At 43.7% G+C, this 17793-nt stretch overlaps 1 protein-coding gene across 3 annotated transcripts; it reads left to right on the top strand.

Moving 5' to 3' along the window:
- The first annotated feature begins 603 nt into the window (after positions 1–603).
- Positions 604–17647, top strand: SIKE1 (suppressor of IKBKE 1). Of its 3 annotated transcripts, none has more exons than XM_033919196.1 (6): positions 604–754; positions 4709–4869; positions 6266–6371; positions 11272–11414; positions 14620–14733; positions 17180–17647. In XM_033919196.1, the coding sequence occupies exons 2-6, from the start codon at positions 4711–4713 to the stop codon at positions 17276–17278; spliced, it is 621 nt and encodes a 206-aa protein (XP_033775087.1). In that variant the 5' UTR covers positions 604–754; positions 4709–4710; the 3' UTR covers positions 17279–17647. The 3 variants fall into 3 exon arrangements, with proteins under 3 accessions (XP_033775087.1, XP_033775086.1, XP_033775088.1); XM_033919195.1 differs by lacking the exon at positions 604–754 and adding an exon at positions 1622–1677; XM_033919197.1 differs by lacking the exon at positions 604–754 and adding an exon at positions 3170–3222.
- Positions 17648–17793: the final 146 nt, after the last annotated feature.

Below are 17793 nucleotides of genomic sequence, written 5' to 3'. Positions count from 1 at the left end.
TTTAAGAAGATTTGGGGACCATTAATAGATTTTTGCAATGAATGATACAATTTTCCCATAAGATATTGATGAGAGGGGGGGGGGGAGTTTATTTTAATCATCTTATAATATAAATAATTTATCAACATATCTTGTTGTATTATATGCAACAGGGGAGGGGATGGGTTTACAATTGAGAAATAGTTGGTATACTTATTAAATATTATATATTGCTTCAAGATTGTAGTAAAAGATTATATAATGATACGTTATATATATAGTAATGTATGAAGGAATATCAAGTGTGTACGTAATGAAATTGTATTAATTTAAGTGATACACTTGTTGTTATGTGAAAAATGAATAAAAAAAAATAAGCGTATATAGATAAAACCCGGAACTAAGGTCATCTTTTTGTTGGACTAATTTTTAAAACATTTTGGAGACCCAAATTCCGAGTCCGGGCAGCTTCCGGATGGACCTGAGGAGGTCGAAGCCGCCCCAAGGCAAACGAACAACAAAGACTCCCAACTCCGTCCGGCCCTTTTTCTTCCTTCGAGCTTTCCGCCCGCCAGTTCCGCTTTGAAGAGAGCCAATCCGCAGCTCCCCTTCGCCATCGTCCCGCCTCTTGACGCGCGCTAGCTCGCCGGAAACAGGAAGTGGCACGAGAGGGCACGAGGCCCGAGGGGAAGACGTTGCGTCAGAGGGGGGCGGGACTCCGGGGCAGGAGGAGGCTTCTGGCCGCTCACCTGCGGCCTCCGAGACAAGCTGGCAGGTAGGAGGCGGGCTTCGGAGGTCGAGTGGGGGAGGGGGGGGGGGTCGCTGGTGATTTCTAGGTTGCAAACTCGGTGCCAGCGATGCTTTGGGAGAAGAATAACTGGGGAGAAAGAAAAGGAGGTGGTGTGCTGCCTCTCAACAGGGTAACCCCAAAAACCACTGTGGAGAGACCATGTTCCTGAAATGGACTTTAGTAGTAAAAATATATGCAGTGCTCCCCCGCAAATTCGCGGTCTCGGTCATTCGCGGTATTTTCCGACTGCCCTCTCCTGTCTCCCCTGCCTAAAAACCGTATTCGCAGTTTTTCAAAATTTGCGGGGGTTCCTGGAACGTAACCCCCGCGAATTTCGGGGGAGTTCTGTATATAAAAGACAACATAGCAAATCCACATAAAAACCTAGTAGTAGTAACAGTTTTTTACACCCTCATGCTTTGAATTTTGTAAACCCACAAGTAAAACCAGGTCCAGATTCACTAAGGCCACGGATTGGATCCGATCTGGGGGGGGGGGGGGGCTGATTCATGAATCGCCCTCATTTGATTGAAATCACGCCCCTAACCGACTGTCCGGATCGCTTCACAGCGATGCCGACGCTGGCCCTCCGTGCCCGGCATAGCTGGAAACTTTAATTTTTTTTATTCTTCGCAAGCCCGTTGTTTTAACCCGCTTTAGACCCACGGGTTAGAACCACGGGCTTGTACTGCAGGGAAAGGCAGGAGAGTTGGGGCAGAGAGCAGGGCGGCAGAAGGCAGGGCCGTCAGAAAGGACCTGAGCGAATGGTCCTCCACAATCACTTACTTTTGGATGAGCCAGCCCAGTCGATGTCTCTCTCTTTTTTTTTTAGTGAATCGCTGCTTGCCTACATTTGAATGCCGTTCCCCTCATTTGCATGCATGGATCGGAGGTTGATTGGGACAGAGGTTAGTGAATCGGGTCGGAGGGAAATCAGGTCGGAACTTGATCAGTGGGCTTAGTGAATCTAGCCCCTAGTTTGCTGGGAGCATTAGACCCAACATGGTCCGTGTTTCGACAAGGGAGTCTTCCTCAGGGGGGTCGCTGCTAGTCCTAGGGTGGAAAATACGTGGAAAAGTGAAACAGTCCCTCCTTGAGGGCCGCAATCCAGTCGGGTTTTCAGGATTTCCCCAATGAATATGCATGAGATTTATGTGCACACAGTGCTTTCAATGCATATTCATTGGGGAAATCCTGAAAACCCGACTGGATTGCGGCCTCAAGGAGAGACTTTGAGATCCCTGGTGTAGAAGCTCCGCATGAACCGTGATGCAGAAACAAATTCAGTAAGGATGCTGCGTTCAGTATAGGAAGCCATCTCCCAGAAAAAGACAAGGAAAAGGATTTTGGTTCTGCATCTGAAGTCTTAGAAGATCAGAGGCAGGGATCTCTCTCTTTCTATTTTGGAAGAGAAGAAAGGTGGGGGCAATATAATAGACATTTTAAACAATTAGAAGCTATTAATCATATTCAAGGAGCAAACTATTTTCAGTAACAAGGAATTCTGACAGCTAAGGGTCACAACATGAAGCTGCAAGGGGACAGACCCTGCAATGTCAGAAAGGGTGGAGGATGCCTCGAATGCCCTCCTGGAAGAAGGTGGCAGAGACGGACAGTATCAGACTTCAAAAGAGCATGGCATATAAACACAGAGAGGATCCATGCTGGTAGAGGACGGAGATGAAGCACTGCACGGAACAATAGTTCTAATGACATGGATTTGGGGTTTATTAAACTTGATATATTACTTTTGGCAAAAGCATGGCAGAGCAGTTTACAATTCAAAAATATGATGACAAAGTGAAAAGAAATGGCATAAACTCATAGGAAAGGAGGAGAGCAATCCCAAACAGCAAGATAGCATTGGGCATATTTTTTTTTTCTTGAATATTGTCTGCAAGCCTAAAAGCTATTGGAGCAGTGTACATTCAGGTATTTTTCTTTTTCTGGAGGGCTTACAAGTTACAGGTTGGTACCTGTAGCAATGGAAGGTTATGTGACTTGCCCAAGATCACAAAGAGTTGCATTGGTCTTTGACCTAAGGGCTGCCGTGTGAGCGGACTGCTGGGCACGATGGACCACTGGTCTGACCCAGCAGCGGCAAATCTTATGTTCTAGAATTTGACCTGGTTTTCAGTGGCATTTGCAGCTGTAAAATACAATAGTAATAGGCTGGTGGGGGTGGGTAGTAAGGGGTCTGTATGTTGACTTCCATATATTCGTCTATATAGAATGGGTCATTTCGGTTTTTATCTGCTGCCATTTACTGTTACCAAGTTGTAAACAATCTTCTAATTTTGGATTCAGGCCTGACCATGAAGCTTTAAGCAAAAAACAAAAGGAATTGACCCCAAAATATCCACAAAGAAGAAAATCCAGAGAAAACCAAAAAAACTCTGTGGAGTGACGATGTTCCCAAATGGACTTTATTTGAAAGTATCAAAGTTCCAAAGGTACACTAAAATCATCCACATAAAATAATTCCATCCACATAAAAGTAAATCATCCACATAAGAGCCTTAAAGGACCTAGTCCACTAGGGCAGTGATTCCCAACCCTGTCCTGGAGGAACACCAGGCCAATCGGGTTTTCAGGCTAGCCCTAATGAATATGCATGAGAGAGATTTGCATATGATGGAAGTGATAGGCATGCAAATTTGCTTCATGCATATTCATTAGGGCTAGCCTGAAAACCCAATTGGCCTGGTGTTCCTCCAGGACAGGGTTGGGAACCACTGCACTAGGGATACAGGACCCAACCCGGTCCACGTTTCGACAAAAAGTCTTCTTCAGGGGTCCCTAGGGGTCCTATAAAGGTGAGTACGTGGGAAACAATTGTGTGGTGAACCCGAAGTGAGACACTGCTTGCATTGCAAATGCAAGCAGTGTCTCACTTCCAGTTCACCACACAATTGTTTCCCATGAAGCTTTAACCAACTTCTTATGCTCTATTGCGTGAAATAACTGATTTTGCCTTCTGATTTTCGAACTGTTGTGCAGGAGATGGTTCTGGCTATGTTAGACTATTGTAATGCTCTCTGTCTTGGAATTTCGAAAACAAGAGGGAGAGCGATAGTAATGGGAGTTGACAGGATGGCACATATTACACCAATTCTGAAGCAATTACATTGGTTACCAGTTGTATTTTGGGTTTAACATAAAGTTGTTTCTGTGGTCCATCAGACTATTTACCATCAAACACCATGGTACGTTCAACAAGTTGTGGCTCTCTGTAAGCGGACATTTGCAGAGAAGAAATTGTTAATTATGTAGATTTTATGATGTGGTTTATTTTTATTTTATTTTTAATGGTTAATTGATATAAACCATTTAGTTTTTTGTAAACAGTATAAAAAAAAGTTTTAAATAAATAACCTCCCCCTCCCCTTTTACAAAACTGCGATAGTGGTTTTTAGCGCAGGCTGGTGGCTATGAGTTCCTATGAGCGTCGGAAGCAGCGCAGAGAGCATTTAGCGTGCTGGCCTGCACTAAAAACCGCTATTGTGATTTTGTAAAAGGGGTGTGTGTGTAAATGAATTGCTTCAAGGAGCTTGTTACATTGGAGCTCCAGTCTGAAGCATGCTAGAAATTGAATACAGGAAATGAGCTTTTCTCGTTCGTTTTCATTTTGTACCTGGCTGGCTATGATGTGTTTTATGCATTGTTGGTGTGTGTAGCTCTGTAGTCATGAACATTAGATCCCTTCCCTTGGGGACTTCACAATCTAAATATAAGCTCAAGGTGGTTCATTGTAAGGCCACAGCAACTGAGACAGAATTAGAACTCAAACCTAGAAAAATGCGGGGTTTTATAAGAACTTTGCCAAACAAATTCTGTCTTATAGGTGCTGCACAGTAGCAGCACAAGCCTTAAGGGATACATCTCTGTGTTTGTGAAAGAGCTGGATTTGTAAGCTTTTTGTTGTTATTTTTGTTTTAGCTATGACTTGCACAATAGAAAAGATCCTGACAGATGCCAAGACGCTGTTAGAGAGGCTGAAAGATCACGACAGTGCTGCTGAGTCTCTCATTGATCAGTCCACGACCCTGCACCAGCGGGTGGAAGCTATGAAGGAAGTGGGAACTACCCTGTCAGAAAAGGTACTGTGATCATCCCTGACCCGCAAGATGGTAGATGAGGGGAGGTGTGACCCAATCTGCCTATCCACTACCTGGTTCTCTACCATTTTGGATAGATGAGTATGCAACTTTTATATGAAATCCAGTGGCTCCTCTCCACCTCTTGTCATATACTCAGCCTTTCAATTCTTCCCTCTATAGCAGAGATGTCAAAGTCCCTCCTCGAGGGCCACAATCCAGTTGGGTTTTCAAGATTTCCCCAATGAATATGCATGAGATCTATTTGCATGCACTGCTTTCATTGTATGCTAATAGATCCCATGCACATTCATTGGGGAAATCCTGAAAACCCGACTGGATTGCGGCCCTCAAGGAGGGACTTTGACATCCCTGCTCTATAGGGCCAATATTTGTTTAACCGGACAGGAGATTCTCCTGCCTGGTTAAATTATGTTAGCCAGGTTGAGAGAAGATATTCAGTAGCACTTAACCAAAGATTGCAACTGACTGTTCGAATTGGTTACTGTTGGGATGGCATTGGGGCAGAGACGGGAGCTATCTGCACATCATCGATATTCATCAAAAAGGCAGTCCTAAGTTAACTAGATAGTGTCAGCATTAAATTTCCACCTATATCTCTCCCAAGCATGTTTAATTTGCTTTACCCTTCCACCTCCACTGATAGGCTCTTCTAGGCCTTCTAGTTCTCATGCTTGAGTTTTTACAAGTCTCATACTATATCAGTGGCATAACTACAGGTGGGCCAGGGCTCACCCACCTTAGGCGTAGGCCCAACCAATGTCAGTTCTCCATTGGTATGGCTGGCAGGGTTTCCTAAGCCCCATCAGCCAAAGGAGCACTTAAACCCTGTGCGGCCAGTGGCAGTGTGTCTTCCTGAGCTACTGCTTCCCCACCCCTCGTGCATGCTCAGTTTGCATGCATGTGTGGAGTCTAGCTGTATCAGTTGCTTGGGGATATTGTTGCCAGCTGCATAGAATGTAAGTGCTCTGTTGGGAGGAAGTCTTTAGCTGGTGGAAGTCATAAGCTGCTAGCTCATGTATGTCTTCCAGGATCTTTACTGTTGTTTCAAATGGAACTGTAGACCCTGCAAGTAAACTAGAAGCAGAAACAAAGGCTGTGCCCTTTTGGGAGATGAGGAAGCCACGAGACTTCTCTGGACTTAGTTTATGATCTGTGAACCACTGCACTGTTTGCTCTAATTTACCTGTATTTTTCTCTCATCGTCCATCATCAGCCATTTTCAGTTCCTGGGAATAGATTTAATATATCTGCTTCTCTCCAGTAAATTCAGAAAGTCTTCAGCAAAATTCTTGAAGACTCTCGAGTAGAGAGTTGAAAGTGTTTTAGGCACTAGTGGGTAATAAAAATGAATGTTATCTGTTGCTTTATTTTCCAGTACCACGAAGAGATGACGGACCTGAAGGATGTGTCCAAATACAAACCTCACATCCTGCTTTCACAGGAGAACACACAGATCCGAGACCTTCAGCGGGAAAACAGAGGTTAGCACTGCATCTTTGTAACAGTTTCAGTAACTGCAAAATCTCTAGTCTACAGTTCTGGTGTCTTCCCAGGTTTTTCAGTTAAAATGATTTTGTTCATAAACTCAGCACAGTATATTATTAATCTTATTGTTATGTTGTGTGCAGCAGTTAACAAGCAAGGGTTATGAAATAGTCCTGTACTAATCACAAAAATCTTTGTAGGACACACAAGTAGCATACTAGTAAATTTCTAAAGCATGCAGTATTAAATAATAGCGGGTAAGAGAAATACTCATGTAGGTGAGCTCTAGGCAGGTGAAAAGGCTTACTGATACAATGTCTCCGTACAGTCCAGATCTCCATACAAAATTTCCATCATCTACCCTCTATATAAAGTATCATTTGTGGATGGCAAAATTGCTCAGTTTACTCTTGTAAACCGTGCCGAGCACTATCTCTATAGAGAAGATGCGGTATATAAGCTTAAGGTTTAGTTTAGTTAGTTTAAAAGCTATTTTAAAAAGGTCTCAGGTAATCAGATGATCGCTATCAGTTCTGTTGCAAAGACACAGAATTCTGTACTGAAGCTGTTGTTTTCTTTAATCGTGAACTTTGCAGAAGGGTGTCGCTCACATCTTTCAACTCCTCCCCTTCACCAGTGGACAATAGTTCCCTCTTCAGTTTTTCCTTCTTCAAGCAAACTGAAAAAGGTGTGTTCTGATCTGCTCTCCTTTGTTTTATTATTTTGGGGTATTTTTGTCTGTCGTCTCTTTTTCTGCATGGTTTTGGTGCCCAAAGTTCCCTTCTTGGGGATACTCCACTGGGGAAAGATTGTGAACCTGCGGTAGGCCAATCTCTTGGTAGACCTGTGGAGCCAGCCTGCTTTATGATCCAGCAAAAGCTCAGGGGAGCTTGTTCGCCTGCTGATTTATTAGAAGCTTGAGTTCAGGATGTGGGGCTCCTGTGTAACAACCTTTTGAGTGTCAGGGAGCCGGCTGCATATAATATCCCCCCAATGGGCTGCGTGAATCTACAGGAGTTGGCGTCTTTGGTCAGAGTTCTCTTGACCGACAGCCAGAAGATTTCCAGTGGTGGATTTGTTTTCCAGCAGTTTTCTGAGGCAGACTACCTTCTTTCCGGACATCCGGACATCCGGACATCACCTCGTTAGTCACCAACCAATGGGAAACCCTAGAAGGCTCCCTAAAAGTAGCAAAAGCTATGTCCAGGCTTTACCCTATGGCTCTAGAATTCCAACAGCTGTTTTCTCAGACAAAGGTGGATTCTGCGGTTGCTCAAGTGGCCAAGCCTACCTCCCTTCCTAGTGACGGAGGGGTGATGCTGAAGGATACACAGAATCGCAAAGTGGATGTAGTCCTTAAAAGACAGTTTGTAGTGCTAGCTTTGGGAATCAAAGTGGTAGCAGCTGCCTCCATTGTGGCATGGGCCTGGCGCACTCCGATGGAGCTGGAGGACATCTGCCCCACTTGACTATAGAAGGAGTGGATTATGTGGCAGATGCTCTTTATGACATCATCAGAGTCATGAGCAAGGTATTTGCATATGCCGTTTCTGCCCGCTGGATTCTCTGGATTAGGCAATGGATGGATGCTTCAGGCACTGGGCTCGATGGCAGCCACCCGTGAAGTCATCCCCTGAACGAGAGTGCATATGCGTCCACTCCAGGATTCCCTCCTCTCCAGGTGGTTCCTCAATGGCATGGGGTGGAAGCACTATTCAACTAGTGTGCGCTACCTGAAGAATATTGACAACGCGGGAGCCTTTTGCACCTCCTAAATAGGAGGTGGTAAAGGCTCGTGGGTTAATTTTTTCATTTGTTTTCCAGTGGTTATTCGCTGAAGCTAAAATTTTTTTATTTGTTGAATTTCTGGCTATTTTGCGGTTGCACTAGAAATTGCGCAGCCTAGTAAAAGGGCTCCCAAGTGACTTGACAAAGGTGATGGTCGGACGCAGGGTGCAAACCCCTCTGTGCTACAGCATTTTAGTATGCGATAGCCTGCCCTGAAGGTCTCCTTTTCTCTGACAGAAAGGCTTTTCAATGCAAGTCTTCTCTGCAGATCTCTTTCACATCTGTGGCATAGTAAGGGGGGGTGGGGGTCTGCCCCGGGTGCCATTTTGCTGAGGGAGCAACAACTCCTCTGCCTCCCCCCCCTCCACTCCTTGCCGTGTCCCTTGCCTTCCACGTACCTTTTCTACTTCCCCGGTGCGAGGTTGCTATCCGCGTCGGCATCGGCGCTCTCTGATGTCGCTTCCGGGATCCGCACCTAGGAAGTGGCGTCAAAGGGCGAGCTGACGCAGATGTGGGCTTGCTGCTCATGCCGGAGAACTTAAAAAAAAGTACAGGAAAGGGAAGGAGCACACAGAGGGGGAGGGGTGCCACCGCCCTGGGCGCCTCTCACCCTTACCACACCACTGTTTCATATGTTTTGAGTCGTATGCAAGCTTTCCAGTGTGTTTCCAGCTTTACTGTTTCTATGTTCTCCCTCTGAATCTATGCAAGCACTAGGATCTAGCACAGCTTATATGTTGTACCTGATGATGCCGGAGATTGTTGTGCACTACTTTTCTGGTGGGCCAGGACCAAGGACAGTTGACGGAGGCTGTGCATCGGTGGGGCCTGCCTGGATGGTGTTCAGTGGGTTGGTGACAGCGTCGGATGACCTTTCGTGGCCTGCCTCTTCTTCCTGGTTTCTTTGCCTTCTGCTCAGGGCTGTGGAGTCGGAGTCGGAGGAAATTTCGGGTACCTGGAGTCGGAGTCGGAGTCAGAAGTACAAAAAACTGAGGAGTCAGAGTCGGAACATTTATCTACTGACTCCATTTTTGAACTTGGCATACCAATCACGAGCGATTCTTTCAGCTATAGCACCCACTATATACACAGCACAAATGTTGCGAGCAGCTTCTGCGGCCTTAGAACCTTAATTAAAAGCAAAAAGAAGGTGGTGTCGAAAATGCTCATTTCTCTCAACTTGACATTCCATTTTAATGATCTGAAAATTAACCAGTGCTGTGGAGTCGGAGTCGGAGGAAATTTCGGGTACCTGGAGTCGGAGTCGGAGTCTGAAGTACAAAAAACTGAGGAATCGGAGTCGGAACATTTATCTACCGACTCCACAGCCCTGCTTCTGCTCTTGGGCCCAGATTGCAGCTGTTGATTCCTTCACCGCTGGTAGGGATGGCTCCACAGCCCACCATCACTTCTCTGTGTTGATCCTTCCTTGCAGATGTGGAGCTCTATTGGACCGGATTGATGATTGGACTTAGCACCAGATTGGAATTTATTTTGCTCAATCTCCAATCTCTTAAACTTATTTGTATATGTTATTTTATTCTTTTTAGTTCTTTAATCTTTTTTTTCTTATTTGAATTGTACCTTTCCCTCACAATTCTTGAAATTTTGTTGTATCTTTCCTATTTGAATAATTGTTTACTCAGGTACTTTAGCTCAATTGTCAGCCTTCAGGACAAATAGGGAAGTTCCAAAGACCTGTATTTTATTGTAAACCGCTTAGATCTGTAATATGCTTAAGCAGTATTAGAGAATGACACGGTGGATGTTACCTGCGGCTAGCTGCGGGTAACCCGCCAAAACGGTGGAGGGGGGGGAAAGGTGCTCACTGCAAGTACGGGGACTAGGTCATCCACTGCTCCGTGGAGTGGTGAATGGCTTTGTCCCCGCAGTTAAGGGAGGGAACACGCGCGATCACTGATCACGCGCATCCCCCTCCATCCTACCTGCTCACCTGAATCTATTTATCTCCCTTCTTCCCCCTTACCTTCGCGGCGCGTTTTAAGGTTTCAGTCTTGTTAAAAGCCGCCAGAGCATACATGCAGTCACGTGTGTGTGGGCGGAAGCTTCTCCTCTGACGCAACTTCCGGTTGCGTCAAAGGAGAAGCTTCCGCCCACACACGCACGTGACTGCATGAGCACTCCGGCAGCTATTAACAAGACTGAAACCTTAAAATGCGCTGTGAAGGTAAGGGGGAGGGGGGGAGATGTACAGACCGTGCAAGGGGTGCCAGAGGGAAGGGTGGTTGCTGCAGGGAAAGGGTGGTAAAGGGGACGACGGGGTAGTGAAGGGGACGGCAGGGACGGTGGTCCAGTGACGGGGACAGATTTTTTCCCCCATGTTATTTTCTAAGTGGTATATCAAATGTTAATAAAACATGCCTTTCTGAATTAAAGGCAGTTGGGAGAAGAAGATTAAAGAATCGCCTTGTAAAAGATCATATTTGAGACCACAAGGGTCATAATAGTAGCAGAGTAGTATTGTGTATTTACAAAGTAGCAGTGGTTGTAGAGATGTTCCACAAGCAAAGTAGTTCTCTTTGCAGACCTTTATGGACCTTCCCCCCCCCAAACAAGTTTGGTTTCCACAGTAACCAGAACCACTTGCATAGTTTTCCTCCCAAGAATCAGGTTATTTTCATTTGACCTCAGAAATCAGATCTGTTTGAAGGTCTCCATGTTTTATTTAATCTTGATAATAAGGCATTTTACAGGGCATCAATACAATTTACAATATTATCTAAAAAGCATTGGATTGGGGGAGAAGGATGGATAGAGAAATGAATAACAGGAGGGCAGAATTACAATAATTGATAGGATAGTGAAGGGGGGAATAGATAGGTAAGCAGGCAAACTGTGCAGGGCAGTCCCCCAAAAGTGAGCCTGACAAGATGGAGGATGGGGGCTCATTCGAAAGCATCTTTAAAAAGGAAGGTTTTTAGTGGTGATTTGAAGCAGTCGATGGAGGATTCCTCTCTTAAATCGTTAGGAAGGGCATTCCACAGAGAAGGACCTATTACCGGGAGGATCGGTATTTTAAGCCCTAATGCCACCACACTAGACTCTTTGCTTTCCTTGCAGTGAAATAAAGAAGATTCTCTCTTACAGAGCTGTGGCTGTCTCTGGAAGAACACCAACACGCCCTTGAGCTCATCATGACCAAGTACAGAAAACAGATGATGCAGTTCATAGCGACTAAAAAATCTGCAGATGCTGAGCCAGTCCTAGATGTACATGAAGCTTATTCCACGGTAAAAAAAATCTTTAGTTTGATTCCCATAAGCCATTCAAATAGAACCAAAGCGAATCCAAATGAACCTTGTCAGAAGAACTGTCAGATAGTTTAACACTCAATCACATCAAAGACAGTACATTCTTATCTGAGATAAATCGGACTTAAGGAAGATTAATTAAATGTGTTGTACATATACAAACTTTAGGAAGAATGTTCTAAATTACTTCAACCCCTTACATATACAAATTTTATATTTATATACACAGTATACTCTCTGCCCGATAAATGTAACATAAGAACATAAGAATTGCCGCTGCTGGCTCAGACCAGTGGTCCATCGTGCCTAGCAGTCCGCTCCTGCGGTGGCCCTTAGGTCAAAGACTAGTACCCTAACTGAGATTAGCCTCATCTGCGTACGTTCTGGTTCAGCAGGAACTTATCTAACTTTGTCTTGAATCCCTGGAGGGTGTTTTCCCCTATAACAGCCTCCAGAAGAGCGTTCCAGTTTTCTACCACTCTCTGGGTGAAGAAGAACTTCCTTACGTTTGTACGGAATCTATCCCCTTTAAACTTTAGAGAGTGCCCTCTCGTTGTCCCTACCTTGGAGATGGTGAACAACCTGTCTTTATCTACTAAGTCTATTCCCTTCATTATCTAGAATGTTTCAATGATGTCCCCTTTCAGTCTCCTCTTTTCTAGGGAGAAGAGGCCCAGTTTCTCTAATCTCTCACTATATGGCAACTCCTCCAGCCCCTTAACCATTTTAGTCGCTCTTCTCTGGACCCTTTCGAGTAGTACTGTGTCCTTCATGTACGGCGACCAGCGCTAGATGCAGTATTCCAGGTGAGGGCGTACCATGGCCCGGTACAGCGGCATGATAACCTTCTCCAATCTGTTCATGATCCCCTTCCTAATCATTCCTAGCATTCTGTTTGCCCTTTTTGCTGCTGCGCATTGCGCAGATGGCTTCATTGACTTGTTGACCAGTACTCCCAAGTCTTCATCCTGGGGGGTCTCTCCAAGTACTGCACCGGACATCCTGTATTCAGCTCTTCATCTGTTTGAGCACAGTGTCGCAGAAAGCAGGCACATGCTGTTTGCGATCCTGCCTGGTCCGGCACCGCTGCCCAATTGGCTGCAGTCAGTTCTCGCGAGTCATAGCTGCAGTCGTGAGAACTGACTGCAGCTAATCGGGGAGTGGCGCCAGACCAGGCAGGAATGCGAACAGCATGCGCCTGCCTTCTGCGCTGCTCTGCCCAAATAGAAGAAGAGATGTCCAGCGAGGAAGACAGGCAGGAGCAGGGAAAGCTCAAATGGACTTCAAAAAAAGGTACTGGGGGGGAGGGGGTGTCTACGCTGCCTACAGGTTTGTCCTGGCCTACCACTAGACCACCAGAGGGGGTACAGGGCAGGGTGGTGGGAATTTTCTTTCTTGGGTTTTCCTCCTCTGGTGCGTCTATGGAATGTTTATAGATTTTCATATGCGAGAGGCATTCATCGATTTAAACTTTCTCTTCCTTCTAGGAAAGGAATTCAAAGAGTTAAGAATTTTAGCAGCACTCTGGCATTTAAATTTCCCCAACTATGGAATAAACTTCCCTAATTTTGAGGTGTCCCAGTTCCTTTCAACTCTTCTGTAAACTTCTAAAAACTTTTTTATTAGTTAAACATTTTGAAAACTAACTCTTGTATTTCAGTTTACTTTATTAATTTTTTTTATAAATCTTTATTAATTTTCAAATGTTAACAGTGCCATACAATGAATTTAAAAATAAACACTACACAGAACGTACTATACACAAATAATTCAAAAAACAATCATTTTCTCCCCCTCCTCCTCCTAGAAGTACATATTTAATTTCAATAATATAGATAATTAAGTATAACAAACAATAATATATTCCCCTTCCCCCAACCACCCACCCTGGATTTGTAAGGAAGTCAAATAAAAGGAAAGGTACATGACAGTTATTGTGACTCAATAAATGCAGTCAATGGGTTCCACGCCATTTTGAATGCGTTACTATATCCCAAACATTCCGCATTCATTCTTTCATACTTGTAACTGGAACATAGGTTTAACCACCAGAAAGTGTAATTCAGTAGATCATAACTCTTCCAGTTACATGTAATCATCTGGATGGTTATTCCCGTCATTATCAAGAAAAGCCGGCTTTTATATTGATCCAAAGAAGGTTTAATATGTAATAGAGTACCACAAATTATGGCTTCATAAGTCATTGGTATCGATGACCCAAGGACAACATTGATTTGTCCCCAAATTGATTTCCAAAAATTAAGTATCAATGGGCAATAGAACAACAGATGATCCAACGTCCCTATATTAACATGACAATGCCAACATCTATTAGACTTAGAACTGTCTATCTTTTGTAAACAAACGGGTCCAAAAATTCCTACGCAACAAGAAAAACCAAGTTTGTCTCATAGATGCTGATGCTGTACATCTTAACCTCCAAGTCCAAATTCGTGGCTCTGAGATGCAGAAATATACTGTTTTATCTCGATGCTCCAAATATCTCTAAGACTATTTTTTGGATTTTTATTCAAAATTTCCTAAATTAATTTATACCACCGGGCGGCCTGATGTCCTACTAAATCTATCTGGTAAGATAGGATCTGCAAGCTATAATAAGTTAATTTTTTTGTTAACCGCATCGAGCTTCCTTTGGTTGAAGACCTGGTATATAAGGTTAAGTTTTAGTTTAGTTTAGAGAGAAAAATACGGTAGATAGTGATACAAAAGGAGGTCTGACATTTTTTAAACCAGTAGCATTTGCAAAATACATTTTAAATAATAAGATCAATTCTGTATTTTTACCAATTTTTGTATTCTTTCTTTTCACCACTATTACAAACTCATCATTAGGAATCAGAATATATTGAGGGGTACTGTACTGTTTCATACTTGCCCCTAGCTCCCGTCATTCACAGGACTAATCAACATATCAGACATTCATGAATCCTCTGGTGAGCCAGACCAACCTTAAGGGACAGGAAAAGGGCCACCTTCAAGGTGACCAAGCTCTGCTCCTGCACCCTACATCTCTTACCAATATTTTCCTGCAAACTGCTCTTGTCATGAATAAAATTAGACTCTTGAGAAGACAGTAAGACCATGAATTATAATTAAAATTATTGCTTTGTAAATGTAGATTGACACTATATTCTAAAATGTGTTATTGAATTTCTGATTGCAGGAGATAGAGGACCAGATTGACAGGATATGTACATTGGGTGAAGTGATGAGAAAAGCTGTCCGAGTAGATGATGACCAGGCCTATAAGATCCAGGAAAGACTGGTCCAGCTGGAAGTAAGAGGCTTGATTTGGCAGCAGGTTTATGACCTTGGGAAACATCCTGGCCTCCTCCCCATTTTGTAAAGGAAATAACACATTTTTAAATTTGAAATCTTTTTATTGCAATTTCAGAATATCAGAAAAAAAACAAGAACCATATAGTGTCCGAAAGAAGAGTAATAACACAGCAGTACAAGCCCCAAATGCTAAGTGAAAAGTGGTTTACAAAAAGGCTAGTGTACAAATGAAAAGGCACATCAAAACAGAGGGCTAAGTGCCCTAAGCAGGCGAAAAGATAACTGCTGAGAAACAAGGAGCAACAAGTACAATCGTTCTGCAATCCCCATTTTTAACCTATATACAGGCATTGCTGTAACTGTAATATATTGCATATACTGCAAAACAGCACAAGGTGGTAGCAGAGCATCACAGCTTAGCTCAAAGCTACTGACAGCATGACTCGCTACTTTCTTTTTTCCCAACCTGCTCCCCGCAATTAAAAAAAACAAAAAGACCAAAAAATGATTCACTCGTCTGTGCACGCTATCTGATGAATATTATTTCTAAGTTTGGGTATGTATAATATAGCTCTGGGATCCTTTTCCAAAGGTGCGTTAGGGCCTTAATGCGCGGCATAGCGCGCTAGCCACTACCGTCTCCCTTTAAACAGGCGGTAGATTTTCGGCTAGCACGCGATAATCTTCGTGCACTAAAACCGGTAGCGCACCTTCGTAAAAGGAGCCCTCTGTCTTTAAATTCAGCTTCCTTGGTGGAGAAAGGATATTTATTTTATTTGGAATGAAGCTAAAGGGGGACAAGTCCAGGACAAATATCAGGAAGTTCTGCTTCACGCAACGAGTGGTTGATACCTGGAATGCTCTCCCAGAGGAGGATATAGCGGAATCGACCGTCCTAGGATTTAAAAGCAAACTAGATGCACATCTCCTTATGAGAGGCATAGAGGGATATGGATGACTAAAAATTACGCCAGGTGTACACCTGGCTGGGCCTCCGCCTGTGTGGATCGCCAGACTTGATAGACTGAAAGTTTGATCCGGAGATGGCACTTTTTATGTTCTTATGTATTTATATACCGCCTATCCAAGTTACGTAAGCAGTTTATAATCGGGTACTCAAAGCATTTTTCCCTATCTGTCCCGGTGGGCTCACAATCTGTCTAACATACCTGCGGCAATGGAGGATTGAGTGACTTGCCCAGGGTCACAAGGAGTAGTGCAGGATTTGAACCCATAACCTCAGGGTACTGAGGCTGTAGCTTTAACCACTACACCACTCCTTCCTTAAATAGCTATGGGCAGTGGTCTGGGGTTTTAGAGTCATTTATTCAATTTTCCAAATCTGAGATCAAGGCAAGTAAATATTTCTCTATCCAAGTGGGCTTACGAAAGTTAGATTTACTAACCTATGCTAATGTGCCTTAGTTACCAAAGGTCCCATTTTATGCCATGGAACCTATATACTAATAAAGAGGGTCTTTTGCACTGATAAAACGGCATTATACGGCAGACGGTTTGTATATCCAATCTGGAAAAATAAAGAACAGCAGAGCAGTTCTATATGGCAGTAGACTTTATATACTACACATGCCCAAGGGGCTGCCAAAGGGGCAATTGATTACTAAAGAGAATGAAATTCAGGCTTCACCAAACTGGTACACATAGAGGCGTATTTTCAAAGTACTTAGACACACAAAGTTTCATAGGTTATTATGGTATGAGTACTTTGTGCTTTGAAAATGAGCCCCATAGTGTCTTTGACCTGAGCTTCTAAGTAGTGAACCTGCGCCTGAGATTGGCCACTTGGTTTCAGTCAAAACCGAAGCCAAGAACAAAACTAGCTCCATCCTAGTCCCCAAACAGCACCCACTCCCTACTCCCCTAACCAGAATGAGCCCCCCTCCAGGATCTGCTCTTAGATGGCAGACCCTTCCCAGGCTTACCTTGTCACCTGTGGCTAGTGGGGGCAAGATTTCAATACCCGTTTGCTCCCGCATGTGCCAGCTCCAATCTCGGAATAGCTGCTGTGACCTTCAGCGGCAGTTTTGCAGTTCTGCTACTGAAAGTCCTGAAGTCATTTTGATGCAGGAGAGAGATCCAACAAACAATGAGGGAAAACTTCAATATAGCCACATGAAGCTAGAAACAAGGAAAGTGGCAGGTCTTTAACCGATCCCAAAATCCTACAGTAAACAGGAGATTGTAAGCAAACTTGTTTTTGGAGATAGCTTAGCATTGGATCAAAGAAAACATACCTTACCTTCAATTTTAAGCAAACATTTAGAAGGAAATTATAAGAAAATATCTCCTCCATGATTCAGCACTTTCTGATGGATCTGCAGTAAAAAGCTTGTGTGTCCTTTGTGTCAAACTTATCTTTGAATTGACATAAAGCTTTGCTGATAACTCAGTGTCTCATGGTTTATATAATATTTGTTCTGTAGCTTGAAAACAAAGAGCTCCGAGAAATCTTACAAGTCAGCAAAGAGTCTTTGAAGATGAGAAAAGATACCAGGGAAGTGGTATTGCACGAGGCACAGTGATCCTGAGTGATTCTCACCACTTCTAATGCCAAAAGCAACTGGAACTTTGGTGTTGTGGTACCAAGGCATCAACAAAGTCCTAATGACTTTGAAGAGGAGCTGAAACGACTTGGAAAGTGTAAGGGTTCTCACACGTTGTTTTCAGGATATTTGCTATGAATCCATTTTCCAACATCTAGCTTGAGAACCAAGTTAAGTTGCATATGCTGCTGGTATTATGAACCAGACCTGGAGTCTAGGATGGTATGTGCACTGCATGGGTGTGATGTACTTGAACTTGGCACCTTTGTGCTCCCAGTAAGAGAAAATAAGTCTGTATAAGTCCTTGAATCTTTCTCTTGAATATCTTGTCAACTTAACTTGTCTTGTCATGTTCTCAGAAATGCAGTCTTAATTTGTGCCATAAATTCATGAGGCGCCTGAGCCAATCGGGGACTTCCTTAGGGAGGAGCCTAAGGAAGTCCCTAATTGGCCATTGTTTTGGCCAATCAGGGACTTCCTTAGGCTCCTCCCTA

Source organism: Geotrypetes seraphini, chromosome 13, assembly GCF_902459505.1.
Source record: "Geotrypetes seraphini chromosome 13, aGeoSer1.1, whole genome shotgun sequence".
Classification (NCBI taxonomy): domain Eukaryota; kingdom Metazoa; phylum Chordata; class Amphibia; order Gymnophiona; family Dermophiidae; genus Geotrypetes; species Geotrypetes seraphini.
Note: the sequence above shows the minus strand (reverse complement) of the source record. Positions and strands in the feature narration are given on the sequence as shown.